Raw genomic sequence first — 12,377 nt, forward strand, 5'->3', positions numbered from 1 at the left:
TTCCAATTGTTGTACAAGCAAAATAATTACCACTTTAAAAACTAGAATTTTCATAAAAGAAAAGCTAATTTTCTGATGTATAATAATAAGCACTGATCATTGATTACCTATTATTGGAATGAATTTGCCTTCTTCTGCCATGTGCAGAAGTGTCGAGGGATAGTGCATCTGTGGTCAGACAGATGTGAGACTTATATGTGATGTACTGTACTCTATGTTTACAGTAAGGTGGTAAGATCACTTAAACTGAATGGACACCAATAATGACACCAATGAATTATTACGTGGAATGAATAACTGGCCTATAGAAATTATAAAAAAACTAAAATCTATGCACTCACTTACTCCTAGATTATATGGCCTTCCAAAAATTCATAAAGAAGGTATACCATTACGTCCAATAGTTGATGGAATCTATTCTCCCACTTACCAACTGTCCAAGTATCTTGCGAAGATTTTACAACAACACATTCACGTCTCGGATACTTATATTAAAAACTCAAAACATTTTATGGATAAAATAAAAAACATCCCTATTTTTGAAGAGGATATACTAGCAAGCCTTGACATTACATCTCTGTTTACTAACATTCCAGTGGTTGAAGTCATCAACATCTTAGACAACTTGTTCCCAAGAAATATCACTACTTTGTTCAATCACTGTTTAACTTCTATTTTATTTGGCAAAAAACGATCTACAAACAACTCACTGGATTAGCTATGGGTTGCCCCCTCTCACCTCCTTGTGCTGACTTATTCATGGAAGATCTAGAGAAAAAAATCTTAACCCAGATCATTCCAAAACCGAAAATTTGGTACAGATATGTAGATGACATCTTTATCATTTGGGATCATACGAAAGAAGAACTAATGAATTACCTCAACCAAATCAATAGTTTCCACAATACCATCAAATTCACATTAGAAATGGAAAAAGATAAAAAACTGCCATTCCTTGACATTTTAATAAAGAAACAATCCAATAATAGTATCAACCTATCTGTATACAGAAAACCTACAAATATGTTACCTCCATTTCAACTCAGCTCATCACATAGCTCAGAAACTTAGCATTATCCATAGTCTCAAGAAAAGAGCTATACAGTATACGACAGACAAGGATGACCTACTAACGGAATTAACCACAATATCCAGAGAACTTTCTTTAAATGGTTACCCAAAAAGACTCTATAACAAGATTCTATTTACTGATATACCACATCGACAACGTGATGACGTCCAATACATCAGTACAATTACGATTCCTTTTGTCAGCAACCTTTCCAAAAAATTAGCTAACCTTTTAAAACCACATAAGATCAGAGTGGCATTCAAACCAATCAACACTATTCGGAAATTTTTAAGATCACCGAAAGATCCTCACCCATTCTACAAGTACTCTGGAGTATATAATATACCTTGCTCATGTGGTATTAGTTACGTAGGTCAGACCTCTAGAAGCTTTGAAACGAGAAAGAAAGAACATATAGGATATGTCAGAAATAACAGACAAGACATTTCAGGCCTTTCATGCCACTTTGCCTCTACTAACCATCACATTGAGTGGGATAAGAGCCTTATGCCATACATAGAAGATAACTACCATTCAAGAACCTTTAAAGAAGCAGCTACAGTCGCCCGTAAAAATGAAAACCTAAACAAGAATCAAGGTCTAATTTTACCAGAAATTTGGAAAACTTTTATCAGATCATTAAACATCAAAGAAATGAACTTTCATAACAATTACGTAATGAGCCATAACGAATAAATCACGTTAACGAGACACACACATTGTCACGCACAATACCAATTTTTTGTATGAATTAGAACCATCAGTTATAACCTAGTCTATAACCTTCATTTTAGCTTACTAGTTTGTATTCCCTGAGGATGCCAATAGAAAAAGATTGGCGAAACATGTAGGAGGATAAAATAAAGCTACTTGACAAAGATTATATAAAAAAAGTGTAATAGTCTTATGAATAATTGTCAAGAAAAAATTCAACATAAGTTTTAAACTATTAAATCTTGTCTAGTGTGCCTATTGTAAAAATAGTTTGCAAGTGTTATCAGACTTCTGTAATGAAATCTAAGCACACAAATAAGATTCTCATCATCATCATCAAATTCCTGACATGTACCCTCAAGGGGTGTACAGGATATGATAGTACTACATGAAAAATTTACATCATTACTAACTTCCTATCTACTTCCTCCAAATCAGTCTGTTACTTGTCAAGACTCCAACATTACCAGATCTTATATTTCTGTCGTCTAAGCCACTTTGTACCTTATCGATCCACCTATATCTTGGTCTTCCTCTGGGTCGTTTTCCTACCAACCTGGCAGAGAACACATGTTTTGCTAATCTTTCCTCACCTATTCTGTTTAAGTGATACCACCTGAGATTTGCTCTGCTAACACATTTCTGGATGCTGACAATGTCAAGTTCTTTCCTAATATCCTCATTTTTAATATGATATTGCCATTGATTTCATCTGTTCACACCTCTAATCTTTCTCATGAATCTCATATCTGCATCTCATATCTCTAGTCTTTGGTCAAGTGTTTTACTTCTGACCCAGCTCTCAGATCCATAAGTTAAAACTGGTTTGAACACTGTCTTGTGTACAGCTAATTTAGTGTTCCGACTAATTTCTCTCTTATTCCATATGAATTTATTCAATTGACTGCATACCATACCAGCTTTGTTGATTCTGTTGTCTATTTCCATATTTAATTTACCATCTTCAGTAAAAATCATGCCTAAGTAGCTGAAATGTTTTACGTGTTCCACAGGTTCCCTGTTCACAACACAGTTGACATTTTCAACAATTCTACCTATTTTCATTGCCTTTGTCTTTTCATTGCTGACCTTCATACCATATCTATTACAACAGTTATTCAATTTAGTCAGGGAATCTTGCAAACTAGTAGCAGATTTATTTAGAAGTATAACATCGTCTGCATAAAGCAAAGAGCTGACATTAACATCTCCAATTCTGATATTATGTTTAATACCACTTTCCTTCATAATGTGATCCATATAGATAATGAATAACAGAGGGGACAATGTACATCCCTGTCTCACACCAAATTTAACATTAAACCATCTTCCTGCACCTCCTTCAATTCTTACTGCTGACTCACAACTCAAATGAAGACTAAGTATTGCTTGATATAATGCCCCATTGACATCATATAACTGTAGCATATTGAATATCTTCTCTCTCTTGGTACCTTATCATATGCCTTTTCCAGATCGACAAAACTTAAATACAGATCTTTGTTATATTCCCATGCTTTCTTAACTATTTGTTGTAAAGTGAAGATCTGATCCTGAGAGCCTCTATTTGGCCTGAATCCAGCTTGTTCTTCACCGAGCTTTTCTTCCACAATTCTTCTCAACTGTTTCTCAAGTATACATGCATAGATCTTGCCAGAAACACTCAGTAGAGAAATATCTCTGTAATTCTCACATTCAGTTTTATTTCCCTTTTTATATATGTGTACTATTAGAGCTCTACTCCAATCATCGGGAATTCATCCCTCTGTCCAGGCTTTCTGAACTATGCAGTTCAGCCACTGTAAGACTTTTATACCACCATACTTCAGCATTTCTGGTCGAATATCATCTACTCCTGCTGCCTTTCCACATTTCAATCCTTTGATGGCTTTTTCTACTTCAAGTATGGATATGTATTCCTGACTGCATGCCTGGTCAGTGTTTTTTACCACTGTGCTATCATCACTGCTTGTTTCATTTAGCAGTTTTTCACATAATTACTCCATACTTCAAGGATATCTTTTTCTCCCGTTTTCATGTCACCTTTATCATCTCTAACTCCTTTTACAGCAATCTTTCCTCCATTCCTAAGCTTCTTCAACAACCTCCAAAATATTTTGCCACCTTCTTGATATTTATTTTCTATATTCTTGCCAAAGTCCTCCCATGACTTTTGTTTAGCTAGTTTTACACAGTGTTTAGCATTCTTGCATTTGTCTCTATATTCTCTAAGAGCACAAGCTGACTTATTTGACAGGAACTTTTGATATGCTTTTTTCTTTTCCTTCACTGCCTCTTTAACTTCCTGTGTCCAACAGGGATTTTGGATTTTTTTATCCTTGCAGACAACCTCACCACATGCCTCTCTGGCAGAATCAATCAATGTTTCCTTCAGTTTGCCACTGAATCTCCAAGGTTTGATTCCTGTTCTCAAACTCTTTCATTTTTTCTTCAATAATCTTTGTGTATTTTAGTCTACAGTTCACATCTGAGAGCTGCTCAACTTTTATTCGCTTTAAAACTTTCTTACATGTTTCTCTTTTCGATATGAAATTCAATTTTATCCTGCTCAAGACTTAATAGTGATCACTTCCAATTTCAAATACTCTGTACACTCTGGTGTCCTGCACCATGGAGAAAACATCACTATCAACAATGACATAGTCAATGAGACTTTTCTTATTCCTTGCCTCTTCTCCTCATGTGAATTTGTGCACATTTTTATGTTGGAACATGGTGTTAGTAATAACCAGTCCATGTCCTGAGCAGAAATCCAACAGATATTTGCCATTCCCAAAATATTTTGTATGTCTCACAATCATTTCTTACTCTGCTATTTAGATCCCCAACAAGGACCAACTTTTCCTTTTTCATTGTGTCAATTGCTTTTTCTAAAGCCTCAAAAAATTCCTCCACTTCTACCTTAGTAGAACCTTTTGTGGGACCATAGGCACAAATAAGTCTCATTGTCCAGTTCCCCATTCCCACTTTACTCTGCTTGAGACTGACTGCCATTCAAGAAGATTAGCCTCGTATTTTGTGTTGAATACTATGGCTACTCCTTCTTTTCCTTGATTGTCATTGCCTGAATATAACATTTTATATTTATTGCTCAGAAAGATCTCACCAGTTTTGATCTTTTTTGTTTCAGTCACCCCTATTATGTCGATCTAGTACTTATCTAATTCCTAAGCTAGCTCCATTTCTTTGCCATTCAGGCTTCTTATGTTGATAGTACCGATCTTTAACTTTGGTGATGTTTAGTTGGGATGTGTTTTCAGATTTTGTTCCAGTAGCTGACTTTTCGCTGTTCGCCCTGGTTCCCTGGCGAAAACAACGGAGGCCTTGTTTAACCGGACATGAAATTTTGTCATGTTGTACCATCATATTTTATTTTGGTTTAACCAATAAGAATACAATTTGGTCGGCTAAATCCCAAATTGCCAGCCCATCCTCGATCATTCAGTATCCAAGTAGATACCCAGCAGGGTGCACCACGAGACGGTGAGGATTGGACATTCGGTCAGAAGCCCTGGTTGGTTCTCCGCATTCCTTTAAAGGCTATGTAGAGTTCTCCTCTCAGTTATACAGCTTTGACCCTTAAGCACCCCCATTCAATAGTCTAGTTTTATTTCAAATGTTTCAAATGTTTATTTCAAAATGTTTCAAAATTTTCTTTCTGTTCTTGTTACTTGTAGCCATTTAGGTAGTAATCTTAATTTTATTTTAACAAGGAAGTGGTCACTGCTTATTTCATATTCTCTGTGAACTCTAACATCTAGTGAAAATGTTGATGTCTTTTCATTTAATATAAAATAATCTAATATTGATTTCCATCCTCTTGCTGCCCAAGTATATTTATGTATGTCTTTATGTTTATAGAAGAAATTCATTATTTTTAGGTTATTATAAACTACAAAGTCAATCAATTTTTTACCATTCCTGTTTAGAGTATGTTCTCCATGTATTCCTATATTATTATTAATTTTCATGTTTCCAATTCTTGCATTTAAGTCTCCTCCTAAAATTACGTAATCATTTTTATTTATTTTATTATATATGTTTTTTGGCTGATTATAAAAATCAATATTATCCTGTTCTCTTCCTTCTTCTGGGGCATATAAACCAATTATTGTTAAATAGCCTCTATCTATTTTTATTCTAGCTTCTATTATTCTTTCATTCCATAATTTATAATATTGTAACTGTTTTGAAAGGGAGTTATGAATCCAAATATGACTCCTGCTTGTGCTCTTTGGTCTTTGTCAACTCTACTGTATATCACATTAAAATTTTCGGTTCTCATAGTTCCTTTTAATTTTTTTTTTGTTTCAGTGATTACTGCTATTTTAAAATTTCTTTCATTTAATAGTTAGTCTAATTCTATTTCTTTATATGCTATTCCTCTTACATTCCAGTTTGCTGTGTGTATTATATTTTGTCGTTTCCATTTTTGTTTTACCTTTTCCATTCCAGGGTCATTTCCCATAGATTTAATTTGATTAACTTTTTCTGTCAGCTTACAAGTAAAATGTTCTCCATGTCAGGGGACTAGCCTGATGATGGAATAATTCAATGGTAGGTCTGCTACCTTAAGGCTTCTGAACTAGTCTTCTTCTGAATTTAAACCCATAGGAGGAATAGGGTATATTGAAGGGGGAAAGAGTAGATTATAGAAGAATTATAGTAAGGTTTATAGAGAGGGCATAGTTGTTAGGCCAGAAATGAAAAGACCCCCATGGCCCTTGAGTACTCTAATAGCATAAGGGTCATAAAATAAGATGAGTTAGCTGATAAGGCCTTATAGGAAAGATTAAAGTAATTGGATCTTTCTCAGAGTAGAAGAGGATAGATCCAGCTAGGGGCCCATGGGAGTACCGCTTTCCTTACAATCAAGATGATTGCCCCTTATGGCCCTGTTGTTCCACGAGTCCTTATTCAGTGTATTCGGACCACCCCACCCCTCCACGCACGCATGCACACACACACACACACACACACACACACATGGTGGGCTCCCCCTATCCGCCACCCAAGGGATGCGCACTCTAGGGGTTTCATCCTCCCCCCCCGAGAGAGAGAGAGAAGAAATGCTGTAGGCTATTTTTTATAGTGGGAGGAATAGACTGAAGAAAGGATGTCTGTCATATCTTTAAGTGATGCTATCATGGTTTGATATGGTACCTTCTATATGCCATAAGATGAAAATAAGGTATGTCCATAGTCTCAGTAAGAGAGCAGAAAGCTTGACACTACCATTCGAACAGAATGTTAGCTTTTTTTTTGCATTTTGTCCGTACAAAATCTGCTATGGATTTGTTGATGGTTTTTTTTTTTTTTTTTTTTTTCAGTATGCTGAATTTCTATTTTGGACTGCTTTGATACACTTATTTGATACACTTTTTTTTTTTAACCTAGATGGCGCCATATTAGGACTTTAGTCTTGTGTTGCACGCTGCAATTACTTTTACTAGCCCTACTGTTACACTGGATTGTGGTTGTTTGGCATTTGTAACCAACTTTGTGTTGTGTGCTCTGAAGATGCTGGATATAATACCAGCGAAATATTAGCTTTTAATTTAATAAATAGTTATTTTCTTATCCATCTGTGTTCATATCAAACCGTGAAATCTATTACAAAATGTCTGACGAACACATAAGCCTATCCACACGTACTTATTGGAGGATTGGGATGGGGGAGTCTCACATTTTGTGTAGAGTTTGGAATGAAGATCTTTATTCTAGCAAGAATCATTTCAGATATTTAGCTGCACTAGGTATTTGGATTGGAAGAGTGGAAACAGTGAGCAGGCTTTTGGAAAGAGATGTAGAAATCACAGAGGTCATCCCACTTGTAGTGCCATAGGACAGAAAGTGGAGATTGATTGATTCAAAAAAAAAAATGTTTATCTATGGAAAAAAAAAGGAATCATTGACAAGGTTACTGTCAGAGTTACAAAGAAAATAACTTATATTTACGGTTTATTGGGAGGGAGAGAGACTAAGCTAATTTAAAAAAAAAAGGTTCAGTGTTTGGAAGAATGGTGAAGATTAACTGGTATTCTGGTAGGTTTGGGAACAATTTATATTAGATCAGTATTGGTAACAAACAATTGTACTTCTCTTGGATAGTTGAGGTGAATTATAGTTGAGAGGATGTCGATTGAGGTTCAATAAGGAACTGGGCATGCAGTGGAAATTAAAGATTGTGGACATAACTTCCACACAGGGAGTGAAGGCTCAAGTCAATTAATCTATCAGTCTGTACCATCTATTAATTGAATAACCACTTCCTTTATCTGATAGAACAGTTCCTCTACTAAGATCGACATAGGTTAGATTAGCAATTCAGTGTACCACACTTCTTGAAATAAATGCATGTGCATGTGTGTTTATATTGTTTAGAAAGAGTCCAAATTATTGACCCTTCTAACTGCTGTATTTTGGGTTCATTTTTGAAAAACAAATATATAGGCTCCTTGAGCAGAATTCATATACTTTATAAGGTTTATATTCATATCAACTCTTCTTCATTTTCAAAACTTTTAAAATTTCAGAAAGTTAACCTCATCTACCAGGCTATGAAAGAGCAATGAATGTTTATTATTATTATTATTAACATCTGACCTCCATGGAGTCAGAGACTCATCGTAGGAGGTACACACTATTGCACACAGTGCTCATCCAACCCTGTCTTAAACTGATTCAATGTGTCTTCATTCACAACACACTCAGGCATTGCATTCCACTCGCCAGCCACTTTCCATGCAAAGAACCTGCTCCTCACTCCTCTGCTCACATCCTCCTTATACAGTTTCAAGTGATGGCCTCCTATTTTACCCATTTCTCCCATTCTATAAAAAATCTCTTCCATATCAACCTGATAATAACCTCTGACTAACTTATATATCTCAATCATATCCCCCCCCCTCTCCTGTTCATTAGGCTTTGCAACTTACATTCTTTCAATCTGTTCTCGTACTCTACATTCCAGACCACTCACCACCTTTGTGAATCTTCTCTGGACCCTTTCCAAGATATCCTCATCACCATGAAAACCTAGTGATCAAATCTGTGCACAGTAATTCACATGAGGCTGATCATGGCCTTATACAATGGCATCATAACCTCTCTATTTCTGCATGTCAGGGTCCATCACATCATTGCCATTATTCAATGTGACGTCTTCACAACTTGTGCAATGTGGCCCCTGAATTTCAGATCCTTGTCCATCATCACTTCCAGATCTCTCATCTCCTCTACTTCCTTTAAAGTTTCTCTACCAAGGGTATATTTTGCATCTCATTATTGCTTACCAAATCTCAAACATTACACTTTGCAACATTGAACTGGTAGTTCCACTTACGTGCCCATTCATGCAATCTACTCAAGTCTTCCTGTAAGGCCATCTGCTTGACTCTGCATTGCTCTCACCAATTTTGCATCATCTGAAAACAGCTGCATATCACTAGTTAAACCCATCCTAATATCATTAACATATAAATTGAACAACATTGATCCCCTGCAGTAAATCACTAGTGACCTTGCTCTTTTGGGATACTACTCCTCCATATATAATTTTCTGATACCTATCTGACAGCCAGTCACTGATCCAAATCAGAAATCTGTTATCAAATCCCATATGTTTCAATTTATTTAACAGCTTGTCGTGTGGTAGTCTATCAAAAGCTTTTCCAAAATCCAAGTACACCACTGTATGTGCATCTCCCCTTTCCAAGGTCTTTGTCACATTATTATAGTTTAGTTATTTATTTATTCATATGGAGTTTACTCCCTTTTCTCCCCCCGTCCCTATTGGGGTGAGTTGAGCCCCCCTCATGGGGGGGTTAAGTATTTATGGCTGTAGATCCGTGTGTATTCACAGGGCCAGTTTGCCTGCTTGCGAGATGAAAAACCCCAGATACACTGGGGGAGAAAACCCTGCTGTCCACGCCCAAGACCAGCTAACTTGGCTATGGCTGAGGAAGATCCTTAAGCTCCTCACGTCAGCGACGGGAATCAAACCCGGGACACTCCTTCCCCAGGCATATAGTTGCGAAGTGCAAAGCCACTAGGCTAACCACGCAGACATTACTATAGTACATAAGTAAGTTAGTAAAATAGGATCTCCCTTAACAAACCATGCTGATATTATCCACACAGAATAGTGCTGTTATCAACCCATTTCTGTATTCTACTTCTCACCAATCTCTCCTGTACCTTCACCACAACTCCAGATATGATTATTTTTAGAGATTTTTTTTTTTTTTTTCCCCCACTTGATTCTAGATTAATACAGTTAAGCTACTGCTTCTAGAAAATTACTGACTGGATTTAAACATAATACCTTTATTCCAGTATTTAGATTCCTCTTGGAAGTATGAATATGTTTTATAACCATAAATTAAAATTAAAAAAAATATATTCTGTATTTAGGAGAAGTTGATCTGGATAAAGACTTGTTACAAACTCTTAATGAGTGTCAAAAGAATTGGAAGGAAGAGCAACAACGAAACAGAAAGCTGAAAAGTATGTGTTTCTTATTCTAATTTTTTAACTATTAATGAAAAGAAAAGTACTATTTTGAAGTTGAAATCATATTGATATGCTTCACTCAAATCCTAATAAGAATTTTCAACATTCTGTAAATAATTTACCTGTGGTGCTTGATGACACTTTTTTTAATGTGAATTCCATCCATGAAAGGTTGTTAGTGTAATAAATTTAGTTTAATCCTTTATCCAAGTGTATGCAAACAAAGTTTGCACCTGAAGTATCTTCAGGACTGAGGCAACTTGTAGTAAAGGTGGGCTAAGCTCTCATCACTCCTTGTCTCAGTATCTCCCATAATGCAAAGCACATTTCCTTGCAGATATGTATAATACTATGCATTAAGGGAAGAGCCACTACCGAGACCGGTTTCGACCTTTATTGAGGTCTCGTCAATCGGAGGCAGACCCAGAAGTGGTGATACTAAGGGCAGAAGCAATGGAGAGGTCATATTTACTTATACGAGTTGCCAAAAGGTATACCACCTTATTATTAAATTACTCTGGATTTAGAGAAAGATGTTGGAAGGTTATTTTCCATTTGGTTAGCCTATAATAAATTTAGTTTAATCCTTTATCCAAGTGTATGCAAACAAAGTTTGCTCCTGACGTATCTTCAGGAAGGAAGGGCCACTACCCAGACCAGTTTCAACCTTTATTGAAGTCTTGTCAGTCGGAGGCAGACCCAGAAGTGGTGATACTAAGGCAGAAGCGATGGATTGCCTTAGTATCACCACTTCTGGGTCTGCCTCCCACTGACGAGACCTCAATAAATTTTGAAAAACTAGTCTGGGTAGTAGCCCTTTCCTTAATTTATGACATTATAAATGCCTGCAAGGAAATGTGCTTTGCATTATGGGAGATACTGAGACAAGGAGTAATGAGAGCTTGGTCCATCTTTACTACAAGTTGCCTCAGTCCTGAAGATATTTCAGGCGCAACTTTGTTTGCAGACACTTGGATAAAGGATTAAACTAAATTTATTATAATCTTACCAAGTGGAAAATAAAAGGTTGTTAGTCTAGAGCAGGAGTCGGCAAACGTTTTAGACTATTGATCCCTTCATGGAATCCTTGATCCCTCATCGACCCCCATCATGTTAAATAAATGAATAAATGTTATCAATAATAAATTTCTCAATTTAAAAATAATAATTCCTTCACCCTTTTACTTCATTACTGCTTCTCAATAAGTAATATTTAATGAAATTTATAAAGAACATTAAAAATTTGCTTACATTTTATTGATTTACTTGGAATGGCTAATGAGAAGGATGTGTTTGTTGGCTCAGCCGATCAGCCAGTTGGCGTTGCATGTTTATTAGGTGTTACTCAAAATCGTTTTAGGTGTTTATTGACCTCCCCTTTTGACCCCTAGACATTTATCGACCCCTTGGATAGCCATATCTATCAGTAAATATTTAATTATCCATAAATATCAGTATTATTAAATCCTTAGTCCATCCAAGGACCAATCACACAACACTTTTAAGTCACTTCAGGACTTCAGTAAGCAGGGTCGTGATCCCATACTGGGTGGTGAAATTCATCTGCCATCTAAAGATGTTCAGAAACAACCATGCACACAGTGGGATTCAAACTCATATTGTGGTGGTTAGATACATTATCCATTTTTCATGGTTGGCCAAGTGGTTAGCTTATCTTTTACATCATCCATATATATTCTCCAAATTTGCTACAGCAAATATTCAATTTAGTTTAAGAATTCTGAAGACTTGTATTGGATTTATGTAGTAGTACAACATCATCAAGTTAAAAGTCAAGTTGAATATTTCTAATTTTGATATCAGGTTTGATGCCACTGAAATGTTTGGAAAATTTTGAAAAAAAAGGAGGAAGGCTAATAATATATCTGCTGGATTTCTGCTCAGTATATGGACTAGTCATTACTAACACCATGTTTCAAAATAAAGATGTTCACAAGTTCAAGTGGAAAGAAGACATAAGAAATAACAAAAGCCTTATTGACTGTCTCATATGAACAATGATGATAGATGAATACCAGCCAAAAACATTGCAAAG

General features: G+C 35.9%; 1 protein-coding gene across 1 annotated transcript in view; it reads left to right on the plus strand.

The window, feature by feature from the left end:
* LOC150099358 (uncharacterized) overlaps nt 1-12,377 on the plus strand; it is a 222,978-nt gene that overhangs the window by 153,054 nt on the left and 57,547 nt on the right. The window contains exon 9 of the mRNA XM_090404325.1: nt 10,223-10,315. Coding sequence (XP_090260451.1) covers nt 10,223-10,315 — 93 coding nt within the window. The remainder of the gene's footprint in view (nt 1-10,222; nt 10,316-12,377) is intronic.

Source organism: Typopeltis vanoorti, chromosome 14 (genome assembly GCF_054136105.1).
Source record: "Typopeltis vanoorti isolate ZY-2024b chromosome 14, IOZ_Tvanoo_1.0, whole genome shotgun sequence".
Classification (NCBI taxonomy): Eukaryota; Metazoa; Arthropoda; class Arachnida; order Uropygi; family Thelyphonidae; genus Typopeltis; species Typopeltis vanoorti.